Source organism: Bos grunniens, chromosome 19 (assembly GCF_055505025.1).
Source record: "Bos grunniens cultivar Pamir isolate PY7600 chromosome 19, Bosgru_T2T1.0, whole genome shotgun sequence".
Lineage (NCBI taxonomy): Eukaryota > Metazoa > Chordata > Mammalia > Artiodactyla > Bovidae > Bos > Bos grunniens.
In genome coordinates this window covers 7,059,443-7,082,692 of record NC_141183.1, presented here as the reverse complement: position 1 = coordinate 7,082,692, position 23,250 = coordinate 7,059,443, and the positions used below count along the sequence as shown (strand labels likewise).

The window sequence follows — 23,250 nt, the reverse complement described above, 5'->3', positions numbered from 1 at the left end:
AATGTTTACTAATATCTTTTTTCCTTGAAAAGAAATCAGTTTTCAAGAATGGCCCTAAAAGGGGATGCATGTTTCAAAGCCATGTGGCTACTAGCACCAAAAAGGATTCATCTAGGGACCTCCCTGGTGGTTAAGACTTTGCACTTCCATTGCAAGGGGTATGCATGGGTTTGGTCCTTGGTCCTAGTCAGGGAATTTCAAGATCCCACATGCCACGCATGTAGTGCTTCAAAAAAAAAGTATCCACCCACCCACCAGCCCCAACTCTCTCCTTTTCCACTCAGTTAAGATGGAGGAGGCAGGACATGGTAAAATGTGCCCAGCTGTGCATTCTCCCTTCAGTGTACAAGCTGTGGATGGTGACCAAGTGCAGACAGGATGGGGTGCAGGGAGGCAGTGGGGGTCTTTAGGATCAGACTTTTCAGACTGGAAGAGACCTTAGCTTATCTAGGCCAACCTTCTCTGTTTTCTGCGTGCCCAGAGTCAAGGCAGCAAATTGTGGCAGTCAAACATCAATTCAGGTTCCGTCCCAGCTCAGACCCCTTTGCCTCACCTCTGTACTACCTTTTTTTGCCATAAGGGGGCACTCGTGGGTCCTGGAAAAGACAATATTCAGAAGGGTGCTTACTCATGCCAGTTGGACTTGTGCTGGAGGGCTGGAGCAGGTCATAAAAAGAAAATCAGTTCTCTCCTGATAAGACTTTCTTGCTGAAACCCGGTTGAGCTTGAATCAACAAACAAGGTCCAGGGTGGGAGTAGCCCTGAAGGCGGACGGGAGCAAACTTACTCCAGGCCCATTTTTCAGCTTCATTACTTCACAGGGTTTATAACCCGCTGCAGAAAATGTTTTTGTGTGTATAATTCAAACAAACAGTTTTTCTATTCCCTTGGTTGGTACCCTGTTGGGACAAGCCTGGGCTGATAACCGGCAGCTCTCAGGTGATGATGACTTCAGGGAAGGCACCAGGAAAAAGAATATTGTGTGTGCAGGGGCGTGGGGGGCGGGGAGGGGGTGGGAGGGGGAGCTCTGACCTGCAGGCAGGATGCACAGGCCAATGGGGAGCAGGGGTGGCCTGGCAGGTGGCCCAGCCGGCTCCTAGCTGCAGGGTTGACGCCTCTGACACAGCAGGGAGAAAAGAATGACAGGAGAGGGGAGTGAAAGGGCCTCTGTTGCGAAAGCAGCTCCATTTCAGAGGTCTTGGGGCCCTGCCCAGCAACACTTCCTCCCCACATCTGATGGCTGGCTCCCCGCACCCAACACTAATCTTCCAGCTGAGATGCAGGGAAGGGCCAAGGAGGGAGGAGACCCTTGAGCAGACCCTGAGCGGGCAGGGGTCTCTCAGCCTTTTGTGATTCTAGGGCCCAAGCCAGGGGCTCCCCTCCAGTTCTCTGCACAGGGCCCCCACCCGACATTTAATCTGTCCACGCCCTGCATCCGGGCCCACACCTCTGCCTGGCCCTCTGTCACAACTCCTTCTCTCCCGAGGCCCCTCTTGCCAAGGTTCCAGGCAGCATGGGGCCAGGCAACCTGGGCTGGGGGCAGCCCTTAGGGCACAGGCTGGGCCACCTGGGAAGAAGGGGGAGCAGGAGGGACTCGGAGGAGGGGCGAGCAGCTCTCTGGAAGTGTCTGGAGGGTGATGGATAGAGATCGTATGGGAGGCATCCAGGCTGGACTTGAGGGTCCAGTGTCTTGAGCTGTAGCAGCAGCAAATAGGCAGGCAGCTGAGCCAAGCCGGTCGTGACAGACCCGAGCTGGGCTCAGACCCACCTTGGGCTCTGGTGCCCAAGGGAAAAGTTAGGAGGACCTGCTCCTGGATTCTGCTTGTTGGAAGGAACCCTGAGTGTTTGGCGGCAAACCTCTGAGGTCCCAGCTCCTGGTTGAGTCCCAACCTGCAGGGCCGGGATGGCCTTCAGGTCAGGCCTGCTGGGTAGCCCTTCACCCCAGCCTCTGGCGAAGTAGCCAGACGTCCCCTTCCTGGGCTGAGGCAGGACTCGCTGACTTCAGGGCTCGGAAGCTGGTCACATAGGTGAGTGACCCCGGGGCTCAGACGCTGGTCACATACATGATCTCGACACGCAGCCGCTTCTCAGGACCATCCATGTCCTCTGCGGCGAGGCCCTGCTCCAGGGCAGCTTCTGGGACAGCTCCTTTGGCCTCAGCCCACGGGCCCTGCCGCTCCTTCTTGCCCAGGACACAGAAACTGCCACCCATGAAGAGGGCAGCCGAGATGAGGAAGAAACTTGACATGTAGAAAACGTAGCTGAAGTCGTTGGTGGTGTCCAGGAGGAGTCCTGGTGGCACAGAGAGCAAGTCAGGTCACTGCCCGTGACTATCGGCTCCCCGCACCCCCTAAACCGTGTGCTCTGTGAGGGCAGGGGTTCTGTCCCAGCCGCCTCCCCAGCACTAGCTGGTACCTTGTTGGCATTCGTTAGGTATTTGTTGAATGAAAGGAAAGAGAAGCAAACCAGCCCTGGCCCGGGCAGCCAGTCCTCGGGCCGGAAGAGCACTTCAGGGCATGGCTCCTTTACCCTCAGTGGCAGGCGGCCAAGGACTCGAGGCCCAGTGGCGTCTGGGATATCTGCTCAGCCATGCCCTGGACCCTCGTCAGCTCTCCCTGCTCGTCAACCCTGGAGAACTTCCTTGAAAACTGGGACTCCCAGTGCCACATTCGGAGGCGGGGAGGAGTCCCCGTCAGCTGACTGTGATAAGCATGCTGTCAGCTGTCCACCCCACCCCCAGCACCACAGGCTCCACGCCCCCCCGCTTTACTCTGAATGTTACACACTCAGCTTCCAGCACGGCCATTCCAGTGGGTCTCTGCTTCCATATCTGTTTGCTTCCCTTCCAGCACAAAATCACCACCATGATCGCAAAGGTGCCTCTTTGCCCCAATCCTCGACTCTTCCACCAGAGGCTGAGCCCTGAGTGGTGGGGACCAGTGCTCCGTGCTCAGCCCTGCCCACCCGGTGACTGGCACAGGGGGAGGGACAGTTACAGCGGGTGTTCTCATCTGCGTTTTTGCAGATGACACTGTGGCTCACAGAAGGAACATGACTTGCCCAGGGCCCTCAGGCAGCAAGTTGGAGGAGTAGGATGTTACCAGTAGACACGACATGTACATGGCTTCTACCACATGCCAGGCTCTCTACAGACCTCTTTGCTGTATGACCTGTGATCCCCACAAACAAGCCTATGAGGTAGATTCTACTGTCATCCCCACTTTGCTGATAAGAGAACAGAGGCACAGAAGGAAAGACAAAGAACTGAGGTAGGTCTGGTACCGAAAGCCTTATTTTTGACTGTTTATACCATAATCGCCAGCTGGGGAACAGGCTGTGGCCAGTCCCCCGAGGTGACTGAGAAAATCACAAATAGGGGCTTCCCTGGTGGCTCAGATAGTAAAGAATCTGCCCGCAATGCGGGAGACCAGTGTTTAATCCCTGGGTTGGGAAAATCCCCTGGAGAAGGGCATAGCAACCCACTCCAGTATTCTTGCTGGGAAAATCCCACGGACAGAGGGGCCTGGCGGGCTTCAGTCCACGCAGTCGCAAAGAGTCAGACACGACTGAAGCGACCTGGCATGCACACACCCCACCCAGGCCACCCCCTGCCTGCCCTCTCTTCCCAGGGCCTCACCAGCCAGCGGTGGGGAGATGAGGATGGAGATGCTCTCCAGGACAGTGAAGAGCCCCAGGGCGCTGGAGAACCGGTCCATGGGGACGATGTCCATGAGGACCTGGAAAAGCAGGGCACCGATGCCGCTCATGGACACGCTGTATGCCAGGCAGTAGCCCACCAGCACCCGGAAGTCGGCCGATGCCACGCACACCAGGTTGGTGAGCCCGTTGAGCAGGGCCGCCAGGCTGAACAGATACTTGCGGTGGCCTGCAAACTCCCGGCGGCCCGCCACCAGCCCAGCCATGGGCCGCAGGAAGATGTTGCTAAAGCCGATGACAGAGATGAGCAGGGCTGCCTTTTGTTCGTCCATGCCGTGCCGAATGGCGTACGGGACCAGGAAGACGTGGGGCAGCGGGAAACCCAGGATCATCCAGACGACCCCCAGTGTGTATACGCGGTAGCCCACGTTGTCCCGCAGGACGTCAAAGGCCAGGTGGCGCCGGATGGCCCGGCCACATGCCGCCGGGCAGCCTCGCGAGGGTCTCTTGGAAGGCGAGGGGAGGCCTTCTCTGGCCTCCGGGGTCACGCTGGCAGGCACGGGCCTCACGACGGCCCCGCAGACACAGCAGTGGAGAAGGACCCCGCCGAAGATGAGGAAGGTGCCTCGCCAGCCCAGGTCCTCCAGGAGGTAACGGGAGAGCAGCGGCCAGAGCGTGATGCCTAGGGAGACACCCGCTGAGGCCAGGGCGTTGGCCAGCACCTGCCAGCGGGTGAAGTACAGTCCCAGCACGGTGATGCTCGACTGGAAGCTGAAACACATGCCCAGGCCTGCAGAGGGAGAGGGGGAACCAGCTCCAGGGCGCACCCGGGGTGGGGACCCTGGGGTCACGTCCCGGGTCTGTCTTCCTTCCGCTCCAGCCCAGACCCACTTCTAGGCGCCCAGGGGTTTCAGATGGAATCAGCCCACCGCACCACCTCCCTGGAAGCATCTCCACTCCCAAGGCTGCCAGGGGGGCACACCTGTTCCCACGGGCAAGGCACCAGGGGATGTTCAAACACCTAAATCGGGTGAAGTCTCTTCCCTGCTTAACACCTTCCAGAGATTTCCCTTCACACGGAGGAAAAAAGCCAAAGTATTTACTATGCCCTGGAAGGCTCTACACGGTCTGGCCTCTGGCCACCTCTGGGTGCCATCTCAGGCCACTCACCACATAAAGCCCCATTGGTTTCTTTCTCTTCCTCTGGACACCAAGCTCCCACTTACTGGACATGTGCAGGTGCCATTCTGTCTGCCTGAATACCCTTCCCCCAGAGTTGCTCTCCTAACAGCTCAAATGCCACTGCCCTCACCTACTCTGTGCACAGCTGAATGTACAGGAAAGCTCACCACCGCGCCCCGACCACCCGCCTCAGAGTGGCTCTCGGGCCTCCCACGGTGCCGCTGCAGTTCCATCGACCGTCTAGTCTCCCTCACTCTTAGGTGACCCCCCAAGCCTTCCTCTGTGCACCCCAACCCCTCTCCCATCACTCCCAGCTGACCAACATTCCTTCCCATCGGTGGCAATGGACAGTCTGTGCTCCCAGACAAGGACAACCCTCCACTTCCTCCCTGCACCCTGTCTGCTCAAGGCACGTCCCTCCAGCAACTTCCCTCTCCCAGCCACATCCATTTTCTCTTTACTATTAATAGATCGTTCTCCTCCACTGTGATTTCTCCTGTGAAAACAAAACTCTCTCTTGACCCCAGTCTCTTCTGGATAACGACCCATGTCTCTGCTCCCTTATATAAAAATTTCTTGGAAATCCTATCTCCACTGTTTTCAATTTCCTCCTTCCTGTTCTTTTTTTTTTTCGGCCATATTGCATGGCTTGTGGGATTGCAGTTTCCCAACCAACTCGGGCCATGGCAGTGAAAGCCCAGAATCGTCCTAGGCCACCCGGCAACTCCCCTGTTGTTCTCTTTTGAACAAATCAGACTTTCATTCTTACCTCTGCTCCAGAATTCTCAAGGCTGCCGCCCTCCACATTACAAAGCCGCAGATGGAGTCTGACGCCTGCTCAATCTGATCCATCAGTGGCTTCACGGTGGTCCCTCCCTCCTCCTCCTCCTCGAGCACTTTCCTCACTTCCTTTGTCAAGAAACCACTCTCCTGGTTCTCCTTCTACCTCTCTGTCACTTCTTCCTGCCCAGGCCGCAAACCACTGGAGTATCCATGTCCTGGGCCCCAGACCCCAGTCCTTGTCATCCCTCCTCCCTCGTTCCCTTAGTGACAGCAGATGATAACCTCCTCTCAAGACCTGAATCCCAGGGCTCTCAGGACTCCCCAGCTGGCCACTCCAGCTCAGGGCCAGACCAGGTATGTCCAAACCTGAGCTTCCCACCCGCCCTTGAACCTGCTTTTCCCCTAGTGTCCCCATCGTAGTTAGCGGCCACTCCACCCTTGGCTCTTGGGTCACCCTGGTGTCCGTCTCTGTACCTCACCTGCAATGCTGAACGAGACCCCTTCCCATTGCCTCCATCATACCACCCTGGTTTAAGGTTGTAGCTGGCTCCTGGCTGGGTGATGACCATTCCCCTACCTGTTCTTTGCTCCCAGCCTAGCCCCCTGTGGTGTGCTCACAACACCACAGCTAGGGTACTGCCTGCATGCATGCTTGCTAAGTTGCTTCAGTCGTGTCCGACTCTTTGGGACCCTATGGACTGTAGCCCACCAGACTCCTCTGTCCATGGGATTCTCCAGGTGAGAATACTGGAGTGGGTTGCCGTGCTCTCCTCCAGGGCATCTTCCCCACCCAGGGATCGAATCCACATCTCTTAACATCTTCTGCACTGACAGGCAGGTTCTTTACCACCAGGACTACCTGGGAAGCCCCCAGGGTAGTACCTAGTTCTTCACAAATTGTGGCTGGATGACGTCTCTCTGCCCAAACCCCTCGCAGGGCTTTCCATCTCACTACAAAGCCTTTGAGGAACTAAACCCTATCTGGCCTGCTCCCCTGCAGCCACGCCGCCCCCGCCCCCCACCTCCTTGATCTTTGTTCACGGGCTTCTACCCTATTGGGCTTCCCTGGTGGCTCAGCTGGTAAAGAATCCACCTGCAATGTGGGAGACCTGGGTCCGATCCCTGGGTTGGAAAGATCCGCTAGAGAAGGGGACGGCTACCCACTCCAGTATTCTGGCCTGGAGAATTTCATAGGCTATTCAGTCCTTGAAGTCGCAAAAAGTGGGACCCTTTCACTTCTACCCTATCCGCGTCCTCAGTGCTCCAAGAGCATTCCTGGGCCTTTGGTCTTGCCGCTCCTTCTGGAATGTTCTTCCCCGGGTGCCTGGTGGCAGATGCCTCCCCTCCTTCTGGCCAAATGTCACCTTCTCTGCAAAGCCTTCCCTGACAGCTCTGCTGAAAGCAGCAAGCTGGGGCTTCCCTAGTGGTCAGAGTTAAGACTCCATGCTTCCATTGCAGGGGGCACAGGTTCCATCCCTGGTCCGGTAAGCGAGATCCGACAAGCCTCAGGCACAGCCGAAAAAAAAAGCAGCAACCTCCCCCAACCCTGCTGTGTCTTTTACACTGGCTGATTTAGTTATTCCACCTCTTTACTTGTCTAATCTCTGCCCAACCCCACCCGAACGAGGACACCATGGCATCAGCTGTCCTGTCTTCTCGGGCACTTGTCAGGATTGACCCTCGTTACTTATCTGTTCATTGTTCCTCTGCCTCGAGTGGCTGTGAGCAGCCCCAGGAGATTCAGAGCTTCGCCTGCCCTGTTTACCACGCCTGGCCCTTTTCAGTCTCGTACCCAGTACCTACCCAGTAACTCTCAAAATGAAATGACAGTCACCTGTGATGAATCCTGCCGTGAGGTAGAGCTGGCCGAGGGTGCGGCAAAAGGAGCCGGCCACCATGCCCAGGCTGGCCAGCACGCCGCCCAGCATCATCGTTGCTCTGCAGCCAAAGCGTCCCACCAGGATACTACACAGGGGGCCTGTGGGGAGGAGGCAGGCAGCAGGTGACAGCTGAATGACGAGGTCAGAGGGAGGGAGAGAATGGGCTTGGGAGGGGGTTCCAGGAGCAACTAGCAGGTGGCTTAAAGGCTTCCCTGGGGGGCTCAGTGGTAAGGAATCCACCTGCCAATGCAGGAGACACGGGTTCGATCCCTGATCCAGGAAGATCCCACGTGCCGTGGAGCAATGAAGCCCGTGCACCACAACTGCAGAGCAATGAACCTGTGCTCTACAGCCCGGGAGCCTCAACCACCAAAGCCACTGTACCCCGGAGCCTGCGCTCCGCGACAAGAGAAGCCACCGCGTTGAGAAGCCCGCACACAGACGCCAGAGAGGAGCCCCCACTCACTACAACTAGAGAAAAGCCTGCAGAGCAACAAAGACAGCACAGCCAAAAGTAAATAATAAATGCATGCGTGCTGTCACTCGGTCGTGTCTGACTCTTTGCAACCTATGAACTGTAGCCCACCAGGCTCCTCTGTCCATGGGATTTTCCAGGCAAGAGTACTAGAGTGGGCTAACATTTCCTCCTCCAGGGCATCTTCCTGACCCAGGGACTGAACCTGAATCTGCTGCGTCTCCTGCATTGGCAGGCGGATTTTTTACCACTGAACCACCCAGGGAAGCCCTCAATTAAAAAAAAAAAAGGCACAAAGCAGAAGCCCTGGAACACACACGCCTGGGTTCTGATCCCCACCCTGCTAAAGACTGGCTACAGGCCGAGCAAGGCCAGTCCCTCTCCAGGCCTTGGTTTCCCCCTGCAGAGGCTGAGGGGTCAGGCTGGGTGATGTCTGAGCAGCTGTGAGGTGAGGTGCTGCAAATATTCAGTTTGACCCTGACCAGGATCCCCAGAGGTACAGACTAAGGCCCTTCACTGCACTGACCGAAGGCCGCATCCATCTGGGTGAAATCGTGACCTGGGTGGATGCCCCTCGCAGGGGTCGGCCTCAATGGACCACAGTCCCAGGGCGGCTACATCACGGTGAGCACCTCCACTCCCTGTCCCCCTCTCCCCCATCCTCAGGAGGACTGGCTGCAGCCCTCCCACCATCCTTCAACCTGTTCAGGGTGGGCAACCAGGGGCCTTGGGCTACCCTGCACCCCCTTGCTCCAGCCTCTGGAGAAAAGTATGTGGAGTACCTTCTCCCCTCCCCCATTCCCTCCAGCCACCACCAAAGTCTTGCATCACTAGATATTTGGCTTCTGGAGGAGAGGGCCTGTCCTCCCCCACCTCTACCCTGAGCTGCTTTCTCATCAGTGCAGACCCAGAGTAGAAGTGAGCCAGTCCTGGCAGGCTGCTCCTTGACACCTCAGAGGGCCCCATTCGCCAAATACCTTGCCCCGCCCCACCCTACCCGCCCTCCCAAATACACACTGTAGAGTTTCTCCAGAGTTAACTCTCCCAGAGCGCAGCCAAAGGGACAGAGAAAGTGGGTGTGCACACACAATGTGAGTTTGGGTGCTTGGTGTGGAGAGAGGGTGTGTGGGTGTGAGCCAGTCTGAGTATGAGAGTAACAGAGGAAGTGAGCAGCCCATCCTCAGAGGTAATCAAGGAGAGGCAGCCACAGAGGGAGAGGCGAGGCTTTGAAATGGACATGACCGCTGACCCACACATCCTTCCCACCCCCAAACTTTGACCTGACTTTGGAAAGGTGACATTGGGGAAAGCCCTGAGTCATCGTGTGTGGGGCGGGGGCTGGGACATGTGCCAACTTAGCTGATATAGCAGAGGGTGCTGGGGTGGGGCACTGGGAGGCAAATGTTCCCTCTGCATGGGCACAGTTTCTTCCCCAAACTCACTCTACAGCACAGGTAAGGCCTTGGATACTCCGTGCCGGCTTGTCTTCATCTCTAAAATGTGTGGGTTTGGGGAGTACTTAGGATCAAGGATACTTTCAAGTTAAAAATTTCCATAATACTCTGAATGAGCATGGACTAAAGGTGTGTGTGTGTGTATGTAAGAAAGACCTATAGGAGTCCTGGGCTGACGAGAATGTTGGCATGCCTCCTGGGTGTGAGTCTAAAGCTGGCTGGGGAGCGGGGTCCCCACTGAATGCCCGGTTCCTAGTCCCTGGCCCAGACCCCTCTCCGGTTGCAGAAAAGGAACCATCTGAGATTCACACTACTGCCCATGCTTGTTGGCTGAAAGGTTGTGCGGTCTGAGCCAGGCCTGGCCTTGCTCCTTGCCCCGAGCCCATGCCCCAAGCAGCAGGCTCAGGGGTCATGTCAGTGAAGGTGGCTCTTATCCCAGTCTGACTTCCCTCCCAGTGCCAGTGGAGGGTGGGGAGATGGATCACCTGAGACAGGCAAACAGGGGTGAGGAGAGCCCGGCGGGCTGTCAAGTCGAGCCCCCACCAAGAGGTCACTGCCCATGGAGTCTCCCTGGAGAGCTCGCAGGAGTGGGGGGGCAGGCCTGCGAGCCCAAGGCTATTGTGGAGAACCCACCCGGGCCCCTTCTCTTTCCCTGGGGTCAAGGTGAGCCCTTCCATCACTGGAGAAGCCAACCAGGAACTGAGGGGGCTACCCTCCATCTCCGCAGCCCTCTGCTTCCTGGTGAGAGATGGGGTTCTTGCTCTGCCCCCCTCTTGCTCCTGGGGTCCTTCTCCAGCCCCCCGATTCCTGTCCTGAAGCCCTGATGAGGGCTATTTCTATTGCCCAAGCTCTCAGACCTGGCAGGACTCTGTGATCTTCTCTGCAACCTTGTGTGGGAGGTGGGCAGCCTGGGGCTGCTGGCTGTTTTCCCCAAATGGCAGAGGGAAAAACTGAGCTTCTGAGAGATCACCCCACAGGAAGCCTCGCTGTTCTGTGGCGTATGCCCCTGCACTCTTATGGTCTGGCTCGATCCTCCCATGCTCATCAGGAGGACTGGCTTTACATCTTGGGGGCCTCCCTGCCCTGTGCCCATCCCCAGCCCAGTCCAGCTCAGCCTAGCCCCACAGGATCCTGGGCAGGGGAACTGGCCCTGCTGAAATCAAGATGACATCCCAGGAATTCACAGCACCAGGCGAAACCTGTGGCCCCAGAGAGAGGGACCCAGGAGGCCGGAGAGGTTGTGGCTTCCTCTCTTCCTCCCGAGCTCCTTCTCATCCCTCCCCGCACCCCAGCCCACGCCCGGTCCCTCCCCACCCTGCTCACCCCCTGCGTGGAGCATGGCTGTCAGGATGGAGGGGAACCAGGAAGTCTCGCTGTTGCTGGCCTGGAACTCACGCTGCAGTTCGGTGAAGAAGATGCCGATGCATGTGGGGAAGCCCAGGGTGAGGCCCTGCGTCACCACGGAGGCCAGCAGCACCACCCAGGCCCAGCAGCCCTCGGAGCGCTCCAAGGCCTGGGACATCCTCAGCTACGAATGCTGCGGCCACAGCCTAACCGCTGCCCGGGTCGCCTGAGGAAGGGACAGAAGGGAGCTGCCGGCTGGCCCTGGCCCCTGCTGCCACCGCTGGGCGGCTGGACCCGTCCTTTCCTCTCGCCCGGCACAGGGTACAGCAGAGGGACGCCGCCCCCTGGGAGGTGGCCAGAGGCCCACGTACTGGCCTTGGCATCGCCTTTCCCCTACTTCTCAGAGCCAGCCTGGCAGGAGGGACAGGAGGGCCAGCAGGTGAACCACTGTGGGCCCGGGCAGGTGGGCCGAACGCTTTCTAGCTGTGCCATCATCCCGGGGTCAGCAGGTGGGACTGCCCGGCCCAGCCGTGGCCGCGTGCCCATGAGCGCGCCAGAACTGCCGGTAGATGGAGCAGCCGTCTGGAGCTGCTCAGTCCTGGTGCCACAGGCGCACAGTGACACCTCACCAAACGTCCCGACCAGCCTTCCTGCTTCCAGAGCCCCAGGCACAGCCAGGCTCCCTGTCAGAGCTGCGGTGACGGCCGGGGAGCCAGCGGGTGAGGGCCGCTGAGCGGGCAGCCGCTGCACAAAGCGCGCCACACTGCAGCGTCAGAGCGCGGAGCCCGTCTCCCTGCGGCGCTCGTGTCACGGCGCTCACCGCCAAGAGGCCGCACACCGTCCCACAGAGGAGAGGCCTGTGGCTGCGCGGGCTTCTCTGAGCACACCACACACACACACACAGACATACCACACCACACACATACAGCACACATACACACACCACACACCCAGCACACATACACACACCACACACACACACCACACACTCAGCACACATACACACACCACACACCACACACACACACACCACACCACACACATACACTACACACACACACACACCACACACACACAGACATACCACACCACACACATATAGCACACATACACACACCACACACACACACCACACACTCAGCACACATACACACACCACACACCACACACACACACACCACACCACACACATACACTACACACACACACACACCACACACACACAGACATACCACACCACACACATACAGCACACATACACACACCACACACCCAGCACACATACACACACCACACACCCAGCACACATACACACACCACACACACACACCACACCACACACATACACTACACACACACACACACACACCACACACACACACACACAGACATACCACACCACACACATATAGCACACATACACACACCACACACACACAGCAAACATACACACCCCACATACCACACAACACACCACACACACCACACACATACACACACCACACACCCAGCACACATACACACACCACACACACTACATGCCACACAGCACACACACAGCACACATACACACACCACACCACACACATACAGCACACATACACACACCACACACATACACACATATATAGCACACATACACACCCCACATACCACACAACACACCACACACACCCCACTCATACATGTACACACACCACATACCACATACAGCACACACACAGCATGCACACACACGCCACACACACCACATACCACACATACACACACCACACACACCACAAAACACACCACACACAAAATACACACCACATACCACACACCACACACACACATCACACACACCACACACACACATACACACACCACACACAGCACATATACAACACACACACCCCACATACACCACACATACCACACACAGCACATACCACACAAACAACACATACACACAGCACATACCACACACCACACACACACAACACACATACCATACAACACACGCCCCACAGTCACACAGAAGAGAGGCCTGTCCCCGCAGGGGCTTCTCTGAGCACACCGCACAACACATACACAAAACACACCAAACACACCAAACACATACACCACACAACACATATCACACACACACCCCACACACACATACCACACACAACACATACCACACACAGCACACATACACACAGACACTATACACACATTACACATACCACACACACAGCACACATCACATACAACACACACACTACACATACCACACGCACACAGCACACACACCACACATACACACACAACACACACACCGCACATATACACACACCACATATACCACACAATGCACACACAACACATCACACATACACACACACAACACAACACACACACACACATACCACACAATGCACACACACCACATACACAACACACACATCACACACAACACACACAGCACAGACACACACACCACACAGCACAGACACATACCACACATACCACACACAACACACACACACCACACATACCACACAACACACATACCACATACCACACAACTCACACACATAACACACACCACACGTAACACACAGAAAACATAACACACAGCACATACAACATACAGTCACACATGAATGTGTAGAAAGGTGCACAAGCACATACAAAAAATACAAACATATATAACACCTGTGCATACACAGTCACACAGGAATCAGTAGAAAGATACCCATTCACACAGATGGGTACAGTTATACACACAGACGTGCACTTACGTAGGTACACACACAGACACATAGACACACACCACATAGACAGGCAGAGAAACACATGGGACCACCCAAGCACATAGAGTTACACGCAGACCCACACTTACACACAGAAAAACCCAGAGACACACGGACACACGTAGTCACGTGTTCAGGAGGGCACAGATATGCACAGAGATACACATGCTCAGACACACACACATGCAGAAGCACACCCACAGACACACTCAGGCAAGTCCAGAGACAGACAGACACGTGTTACCCAGACAAACAGACACACACAAACAGGGCCACATGCTGTGCAGACAAACGCACACCCCCTCACATCCTTGGCTCAGTCCTACCTTGGTTCCTCGCCACCACCAGGGTCACTGCCCCGATCACAGAAGCTGCCTTATCCAGGCCTCGACGCCCAGCCCCCTCCCCAAATGCAAAGCCCTTTTCCAGTCCCCTCCATCCTGCCTCTTCCCCTGCTCCCTGGCCTGCAGGGGCCCCAACCTCACCCCCACCAGGCAGTGAGAGCAGTCTCGGTGAAACCAGCCATCCCGGGAGCTCCAGTTCCCACAGCCTCCCTTCTTTCTGCCCTAGGCCCTGAAGATCCATGGAAACTCAGGAAACTATCAGAAATACAAAACGCCTCTTCCTGCCCAGCCTGGCACCCCACACCTTCCCCCCAGGCCCTGGAGCTTCAACACAGCACCCAAGCTGGATCCAGCCTAACTGCCTCCTTCCTCGGCTCCAACCCCTAGCCCTTCTCCAGCACAGGCCTCTTCCCTCCCCAGAGGACCCCCAGGGGCCCTGCCACGGTGAGTATCCCATTCATCCTAGCCTGGGAGAGTGAGTGTGTGCGTGAGTGTGAGTGTGTGACCTTGAGTCCTGCATGTGGGCTGGGAACACCTCCTGCCCTCCTGGCTCCTGCACGTGACACTGGCCCTAGAGATCACCCAGCCCCGATTCTCCTGGCTCAGCCCCAAGCTTGGGGGCAAACCTCAGATCCTCCTCCAGCAAACTGGCTCTTGCCCCTACCAGGATTTCTGTTCCCTCAGCAAGTAGAAAGGCCACAGATGCCACCTGATCCCGCCTGTGAATGTCAAGTTTCCCCACCCTGCTCCAACGCTCACCCCTCCTCCACACACCCCGGCCCCTCCGTCTTCCTGGACCTGCCACTTTCCACCTTCCTCCCAGAAGGGTCATCAGCCTTCCCTCCAGCTGGTCCCTCACCATGGCGCCCCACCCCCGGCAGCCCCATGCCCCTTCCGAGAAGCAGGCTGTCTCTGACCAGAGGTGGCAGGGAGAAGGAAGACGGGAGAGGAGACACGTGGGGGCCCTCAACCCCCTGCCCGGCTCTGGTCCCCTCTCCATCGCCCTTGCCTCTTGCCCCTCCATGCAGAGGCCTCTGGTGCCCTTATCAGCAATTACTCCTCTGAGCCTCCCCTCCAGTGAACTCTGTCCAGAATTCTGACCTTCACCCTGCACCTACCTTCCCTCGGAACCTTTCAGTGGAGCTCGTTTCTCCTCCCTCCAGGCCTCTGGGGACAATCAGAGCTCAGGAAACCCTAAGCACATTTGTTCTCTCTTTACCCTGGCCTCCCTCTAGGAGCTGGCTTGCGGACTTCGGCCTCCGCCAAGGAGGCTGTGCCCTCCCATACAGCCCCCAGACAACTCCCAGGTCACACGCAGAGCTTTTCTCTCCTGTTGGTCCTCCAGCACCCCCTCCCCGAGCCAGCTGGTCCCTCCTCGGGAACTTGGTTGCCGAGATTCCAAAATCCTCAGCCAGAGAGAAGTCCAGTCAGTCCTTCAAGAATCAGCCCCAGAGGCATCTCCAGGAAGCTATGCTGACCCCCAACTCTAAGGCCCTTTCCTGTTCTTTTCTCCTTAATAGTAGTTTTCACACCAAACTGGAGTGGATCCTTCCGTGCTTATCGCTGTCACTTGCATTTCTCCTCCCACTTCTACACTATGAACAGGGAGGGACCTATTCACAGCTGCCCACCCAGCCTCCACCTGAGCACAAAAGGTAATATCAGTGTGACTCACCTGTGTTCCCCGGGGGGGCAGGCAAGCCCAGGAACAAGGGTGAGCTGGTTTCCAGGCAGGCAGGTCCATTCCAGAAGACTCAAGCGGAACAGAGCGGCTGTGTGGGCTCTGGTTCCACCTCTGCCCCGGCAGAGAAGGCGTCTTCCCTTTGTACCTGGAACCAGGAGTCATGATCACCCCCTGGCATACAGTTGGGGCAAGGAAGGAGACAGGGCTGGAGACGCTTCACTCTCACTTTCCGGGACTGGAGGTGAGCAGCTTGCCACGGGAGCTGCTGACCTCAGTCCTCAGGGACCTGCTGCCCAGAGAGAACGACCGTCTTCATGCCCAGGTGACCCAAAGCTGGCTGTGTGGACGGAAGTTTAGATGACATGTCCTGTCCTTCTCCCATGACACACACTGCCCGGTCTGTTTTTTAGGGCTTCCCATCTTATGCCAGGAGACTGGCCATGCCCTCAGAATCCACCCCCGCCCTTGCCTCCGAGCTAGCAGATACAAGCAAAAAAGGGCAGTGATGCTCTCACGCAGGGGTCTGGGGTTAGGGTCCTGGTGTGCAAGGGCCTCCCCCTGGACCTCTGCTCTCTTCTCCTGGCAGAAGAGCTGGTGAGAGGAAAACAAGGAACCATCAGCTTTACCAACAGCGGAAGGATGGCCAGACCCTGGAGACCCCCTCCCTCCCCAGGCTCCACACCAGGCAGGATGCCAGGCCTGAAGCCCAGGGCAGAGGACAGACAGGAGTGAGATTCCTGCCGGAGAGGGGAGCAGCGCGAGCCAGCCTGAGCTTGGGGTGGACAAGCCCTCAAATTCCTGGACCTGGCAGGAGCCGGGGAAGGAAGAAGGCGGTTCCAGAGGTGGGCCAGCTGGAGCCGGTCACCCTCCTCCCTTCTCTGCCTCCAGAGGTGCCCCCACCATCCAGACAGGGGCCCCGGCTGCCCACGGCCTGCAAGGGGGATGGGCGAGGCAGCAGAAACCTCATGACCTCTTGCCACCCTGGCACATTCCCTGCCGTCCGGATCAGTTTCCACAGGGCTTGCTTCCCACCCTCCCCCTCACGGCGGATCTCCTCTGGGTGGGGCTTCTGGGACGTCCAGGCGGCGTCCCCCGTGGAGGTTTCAGCCCAGGCCTTGGGTGGTGCCTGTCCCCTCACCCACCAGGCCGTGGGGGTCCCCAGCCATTCCAGGCTGGAGCGGCCCGCGGAACGCGGACAAGGAGCTTTTCTGGATCCTCACCCCCAACCGGCTGGGAAAGGGCCCCGGAGGTCCCCGGCCGGGCGGGTCCGCGACGGCGCCCACGGGGACCCCAGCGAGGGAAGGCACCTCAGGGGCCGTGGGGGGGCCCGGGGAGCCTGCTCACCGGCTCGCACGGGCCCCGCGGAGGGGCGGCTCCACTCCCGCCCAGTGCGGCTTCCTGCGGCCCAGCCCGCCCGCGGAGGAGGCGGCAGGACGCCGGGCGGCAGCGGGGACCGAGGGGCGGGCGCAGGGCGCGGGTGGGCGGGACCACCTCCGCGTCTCCTGGAGCCGGGCTGGAGGCCTCGGGACCAGGCCCGGGGGAGCGGGGAGGCGCGGGCAGGCACCCTTGCTTGCAACCTCGCCCCCTCCTCCGAGTGGTTCGGACCACTCCAGCAGCCCCGGCCCGGCTCCCGGCGCCTACGGGCCCATTGGTATGTAATTAACAAGTAATTGGTGTAGCCCACTTGCTCACTATCCAGCTTCTTGATTTTCCCGCTTTGATTCCAGGGCCCCAGGAATGGAAGGCAGAAAACTTGGGGTAAGAGACGGCACCTCCCAGCGGCAGTCGCGTGGGCGGCCAGGGTGCGGGGTTCCTTCTTGGGAGGCTCTAGCTTCCTCCCAGTGAAAACCTAGAGCATTGGAGGCCACATCCAGGGGAGGCCGGGCAGGCAGCTGTTGAGGAGCAGAGAAGAGGGTGGACCCCCTCAGCCCTGGGAGCGGGTCAGAGGGCCCCCACCTCCTCTGCTCGCGCTTCTCTCCCACCTAGCCAAGCCGTGATATGTATTGTTTAAAATGTATAGTTAGTGCAAACCTACAGGAATCAAGATGCTACTACTGGGTAGACGTATAGATCAGTGAAATAGAATTGAGAATAAGCCCTTACACTTACAGTCAATTAATTTTCCGTCAGGGTGCTGAGACAGTATAGGGTAGGAAGAATAGTCTTTTCAGCAAACAGTGCTAGATAGCTGCATGTAAAAGAATGTGGTTGGATTGCTACCTCATACCGTTTAAAAAACAAAACACAACACTAAAACTATAAAAATTCTTAGAAGGAAGCACAGCAGTAACTCTTCGTGGCCTTGGATCAGGCGACGGGTTCTTTTCGACACTACACCAAAAGCACAAGTGGCGAGGGGGAAAAAAATCCACATAAATTGGATGGCATAAAAATTAAAAACGTTTGGACTTCCCTGATGGTCTAAGACTCTGTGCTTCCACTGTACGAGCCATGGGTTCGATCCCTGGTCAAGGAACTAAGATCCCCGCATGCTGCGTGGTGCAGCCCCCAAACTAAAAACCTTTGTGCTCTAAAGGACACCATCAGGAAAGTGAAGAGATAACTCTCAGAATGGGGGAAAATATTTGCAAATCATATATTTGATAAGGGACCTGCATTGAGAATGTATAAAGAACTCTCACAACTCAACCGTAAAAAGCCAAACAATTTTTACAAATACTTTTTACAAACAGTAAAAAGACAAATAATTCCATTAAAAATGGGTGAAATATATGAATAGATATTTCTCCAAAGAAGATATGCGAATGGACAACAAGCCCATTGAAAAAATACTCAACATTATTATTCATCAGGGGAAATGCAGACCAAAGCCTCAATGAGATACCACTTCCCACCCATTGGGATAGCTTAACTTCCGGGTGAGTGAGGTAAGAGACACTGTATTGAGTTGTGAGTCATATCTTAGACATCTGTGCCTGTGGTTCATTTTCTTGGCAACAGTCACAGTGCTGGGATTGCCTCTTACTTGGGGAATATTCATCCTAGCCTGAGGTTCCCTGGATACAAACCTTGGGAGGAGGGGATTAAGGTTTATCCCATGGTGCCAAAGGGATGGTCTCGGGCTTTGAGAGGTCCTGTGTGGGGGACAAAAGAGGGTCACACTCCAGGGTCTACACCATCTGGGTACCCCTTATCTCAGCCTGGCCCAGTAGTGGGTGGCAGTGAGACAGGAAGGGAGGGGGGCAGGGCACAATCATTCCAAGTATTACACACACGCACACACACACAAATGACGCAGCCGTTGAGAATGCAAAAAAACTACTTAGAACCTAGTAGGACCGAGATAGGGGAAGATTCAACTTCTCATAGACTTTGAGCCTCATTATGTGCTCATTGTAACAGGTTAGCATACGCTAAACGACACAGGTGTCAAGATAGTTCCAAAGCTGACCAAAACAATGGGTGGCGGACCAATTCCTGGGAATCCCTGCCTCTACCCCAAAAGAGTTGGAATAATCCTCCTATCTGTTAGAAATCACCAACCTATAAAAATGAACAACCCATACACCAGAACCACTCTCACCTTCTGAGAGGGACCTCTGTCTATGGAACGTGTATTTCTCTAAATAAGCTCGCTTCCGCTTTACTATGGCTTGTTTTCTGCACAAAGTCGAGGACTCTCACTTGGGACCCTGTCCCAGGAATCTCACTCGAAACCTGGAACTTGACTATACCTGCCCTGGGTACTCAGAACAGTCTGTGTGTAGCCCTCCACCCCATTTGTGGGTACTCTGGCCCTACCCAGGGACTCAGTGCCCAGGGACTTGCTGGAGACTCTTACCCTCTCTGGAAAAATCAAACTAGGTTTCCCAGGACCCCACTGTCCTCTGGGGAGCCTCATGCTAATCTTCAACCTCTGCTCAACAAGATGAGACTCAGAGAGCTGTGGGCAAACCCCCTCCACCATCCCAGACTCTGGGTACTTCTTCAGAATAAAGCTCCCACCAGGTTGGGGCATAGTCACTGTGGCTGCAGAGCTCAGAACTAGGGTCTGTGACTCCCACAGGTCATCCCTGCAGCCTTCCTCTGTGACTCTGACCCAAGGATTGGTCCGAGGGTGCAGCCTGGTCAGCAGCCCGGTTTTGTTAGAGCATATCACAGCTCTAAAATGAGGAGTGGGCGACCAGGGACTCAGAGAAGCAAACTGAGGCATCTGCTCAAAGAGAGAGGGAGGCAGCTGCTCAAAGTCATAAACCTTTAGGAATTAATTCTAAGTAGTCAGTAGTTGGGTTCCCTAGTGGCTCAATGGTAAAGAATCCGCCTGCTAGTGCAAGAGACGTGGGTTGGATCCTGACAGAAGATCCCATGGACAGAAAAGCCTGGCGGGCTACAGTCTATGGGGCCACAAAGAGGCGGACACAACTTAGTGACTAAACAATTAGCATTGAATAACGCAATTGCCACACATCACTAAGAATAACAACCACCATGTTCTGATGCAGATCTGCCAACCCCTCCTGAGACCTTTGCATCTGCCCAGTTGTTCCGTTCCCTGAAACACTCTGTCCTGATGACCTTTTTTTTCAAATAACAGAAAACATGGTCAGCCCTTGGTTGACTTGCACATGTCAGCTTAGAAGCCCCCTCCTCCAGGAAGGCCTCCCAGACCTCCCATGCTGAGGCCCTAATCCTGCTGAGTGTTGTGTGTCTCCCACACTAAGTTCCCTGAGCCTTAGGGAACTTTCTTGCCCAGTTGATCAACGTTGCCCCAGCCCTTAACACAGGGTGTAGCATAGAATATAACAATAAGGGTCACCATGTATGGAGGAGGTTCTAAGTACTGTTCAGATACTACCTTACTGGCTTGGTGAAGGAATGGAGTATTTCCCACCCCAAGTCAGTCCCTCATTCCAGGATCTTGGGATCCTTTAAAAAATAGATATATATATTTTATATATATATATATATATATATATATTATCATTTAAAAAAAATGTATATATAAGGCCACACTATGCACCACGGGGGATCTTAGTTCTCCAACCAGGTATCAAACCCATGTCCCCTGCTTTGGGAGTCTTAACCACTGGACCACCAGGGAAGTCCCTAAAATATTTTACTTACTAGGAAGCTCCAGGATGGGTGCTGGTCCCTCTGCCCCTCTCTCCGGGTCTTGGCCTGTGCCCGTGACCCTGCGGTGCCCTTGGCATGGACAGAGTGCCCTCTGCTGGGTTAGTGGGAACAGTCCATCAGGCTCTTCTGGGCGCTGCTGGCACTGGGCCCCTGGGCACCTTCCTGTTCGCAGGCCCCTCCCCTACTCCACCAGCTCTGTCCCTTTTCTACCTTCTGCCTGTCACCCTCCTCTGCCTGCTTGCCCTCCTCTGCCAGGGCCTGTATCAACTTGTCAGTTGGCCCCAGAGGCCTGTGCCATGCCACCCAGCTCGCTATTTCCCCCAAAGATCCTCCTAAACTTAAATCTGAGGGGCCAAGTCTCTCCCAGGACTGACCATAGCTGGAGACCTACTGTTGGGGTACCTAGTACCCCGGCCTCCCCTCCACTCCAGCCCCCTCACTCTGAGTCCTCTCTTCTCCAGCTTTCTCCTTCTCTCTCTCTCTTTTTTTTTTGGCTGCACTGCAAGGCAGATGGAACTTCCCTGACCAGGGATTGAACTTGTGCCCCCTGCAATGGGGACCCAGAGTCTTAACCCCTGCACCACCGGGGAAGTCCTCCTTTTGCCTTTCTTACCCAGAGTCTCTCCTCCATGCCACCCCGTCTCTGGAGCTCCAAGCCGTTCTCCTTGAGATTTTCTCACTGTCACCGGAACTGAGCCTGTCCCTACACTGCCCACAGCAGCTTCCTCTTCAGACCAGGCCCTTCCTCTGTTCTCTGACTCCATCCCATGCAGGGCCTCCTTCCCTCCCCTTGGGTTTCATCTTCATATCCAGCCGTTCTCCTTGAGATTTTCTCACTGTCACCGGAACTGAGCCTGTCCCTACACTGCCCACAGCAGCTTCCTCTTCAGACCAGGCCCTTCCTCTGTTCTCTGACTCCATCCCATGCAGGGCCTCCTTCCCTCCCCTTGGGTTTCATCTTCATATCCAGCTGAGCTTAATTCTACTGCCTCTTCCCTTTGAGGTCTTGCTCAGATGTCTTATCTCTTCCTGAAGCTGGGGCCCCTTCAGGCCCACACAGCTCACACACTGAGCCTTGACAGCTCTGTCTCCTCAGCCTCTCTGCCTGAAATGGCAGAATCATCTTCCAAAACCCTCCCCACTTTGGGGACTTCCTTGTCTGCCCAGTGGTTAAGACTCTCTGCTTCCAACGCAGGGGGCCTGGGTTTGATCCCTAGTCAGGGAACTAAGATCCCACATGCCCCGTGGTGCAGCCAAAAAAAAAAAAAGGCATCTCACTTTTCAGGGCTGCACTGGAAGGCCGTGCCGGCTTTGAGTTCACAGGACACTCTGCCAGCACCCTGGCAGGCTCTGTTCTGCACATTCGTATCCCAGTACTCCAGCCCACACGCCTGACAGCTGGCCCTGAGGATTCGCCTCCTAGCCCATTCCCACCCCACGTGCGTTTCTACCCTCAGATGTCACCCCTCGGGCCCTCACTTCACACCCAACACCCTTCCTCTTGGCCCCACTCAGCCTGGCCCTGGAGCCCATGGTTCTCCCCGCCTGGGCTGCCCTGATACGCTCAAAACTGTCCATTTAAAAACAAACTGGGTGAGGACTTCCCTGGTGCAGTGGTGAAGAATCCACCTTGCAATGCAGGGGACGTGATTTCAATTCCTGGTCAGGGAACTAAGATCCCACATGCTGTGTGCGGGTCAAGGAAGCCTGCTGAAGCCAAAACTAAATAAATAAATATTAAAAAAAAAAAAAAAAACCTGGATGGGAAGGGGAAGCGTCCCTGGTGGCTCAGTGGTAAAGAATCCACCTGCTAATTCAGGAGACATGGGTTCGATTTCTGGACAGGAAGATCCCACGTCCTCGGAGCCTGTGCTTTCTGTAACAAGAGAAGCCACTGCAATGAGAAGCCCTCCCAGCACATGTAGAGAGCAGACCCCACACAGCACAAGGAGAGAAAAGCGAAGTTTTTTAGAAAAGATAAGTTTTACCTACAGTAGCGAAGACCCAGCACAGCGGAAAAAAATAAAAAACAAAAAAACTGGGGGGACTTCCCTGGTGGTCCAGTGGTTGAGACTATGAGCTCCCAATGCATTCAGCCCAGGTTTGATCCCTGGTCAGTGAACCAGATCCAACAGGATGCAACTAAGACCCAGGGCAGTCAAACGAAAACGATTCTGCAAGTAGTGTGGCAGCACAGCAAAAAAAAAAAAAAAAAAATCATGCCATTTCCCCGAAGGTCTGCCTCCCTCTGGGGTGGCCAGAGCACGCCAGAACCAAGCGCCTGTTCCGGTTCCCCGTGGCCCGGCAGTCCCATCCCTTCCTTTGCTCCAGCCACATCCCTGCTTTCACATCTCCCTGCTTCCCCATCGCTCTGGATAACCCCTACAGCTTGCAAGAAGGAAGGCCAAGTGACACCCCATCTGGAACATCCTGGTGGCCCCAGATAGGCGCAGCTTTCTGAGAACCTGGGGGAGCCGTCTGCTTCGGTATCTCCAGCGGCTGGAAGAGCGCCGAGCCAAACGCTCAGGAGGTGTTGTGTTGGTTTCCCATGGCTGTCACACAAAGGACCACGA

General features: G+C 56.0%; 1 protein-coding gene across 20 annotated transcripts; it reads right to left on the bottom strand.

Annotated features, from left to right (window-relative positions):
* Positions 1-1,151: 1,151 nt before the first annotated feature.
* SLC16A5 (solute carrier family 16 member 5) lies at positions 1,152-21,387 on the bottom strand. 20 transcript variants are annotated; one of them, XM_086356082.1, is made up of 7 exons: positions 16,928-17,010; positions 15,575-15,754; positions 12,941-12,964; positions 10,755-10,988; positions 7,457-7,600; positions 3,638-4,447; positions 1,152-2,292 (listed from the first exon to the last, which is right to left on the bottom strand). In XM_086356082.1, the coding sequence occupies exons 4-7, from the start codon at positions 10,951-10,953 to the stop codon at positions 2,045-2,047; spliced, it is 1,401 nt and encodes a 466-aa protein (XP_086212208.1). In that variant the 5' UTR covers positions 10,954-10,988; positions 12,941-12,964; positions 15,575-15,754; positions 16,928-17,010; the 3' UTR covers positions 1,152-2,044. The 20 variants fall into 20 exon arrangements, with proteins under 20 accessions (XP_086212208.1, XP_086212190.1, XP_086212191.1 ...); XM_086356064.1 differs by lacking the exons at positions 12,941-12,964; positions 16,928-17,010 and adding an exon at positions 21,291-21,387 and having other exon boundaries at positions 10,755-11,001; positions 15,575-15,728; XM_086356065.1 differs by lacking the exons at positions 12,941-12,964; positions 16,928-17,010 and adding an exon at positions 20,669-20,771 and having other exon boundaries at positions 10,755-11,001; positions 15,575-15,728.
* Between the last annotated feature and the right edge of the window lie 1,863 nt (positions 21,388-23,250).

Excerpts from the sequence above, each read along its gene's own strand:
- SLC16A5 (XM_086356064.1), bottom strand. The coding sequence starts at position 10,953 with ATGTCCCAGGCCTTGGAGCGCTCCGAGGGCTGCTGGGCCTGGGTGGTG. Across the intron at positions 4,448-7,456 it reads CACGGCAGGATTCATCACAG|GCCTGGGCATGTGTTTCAGC; the intron begins GTGACTGTCATT and ends CTCCCTCTGCAG. Across the intron at positions 2,293-3,637 it reads CATCTCCCCACCGCTGGCTG|GACTCCTCCTGGACACCACC; the intron begins GTGAGGCCCTGG and ends CTGTGCCACCAG.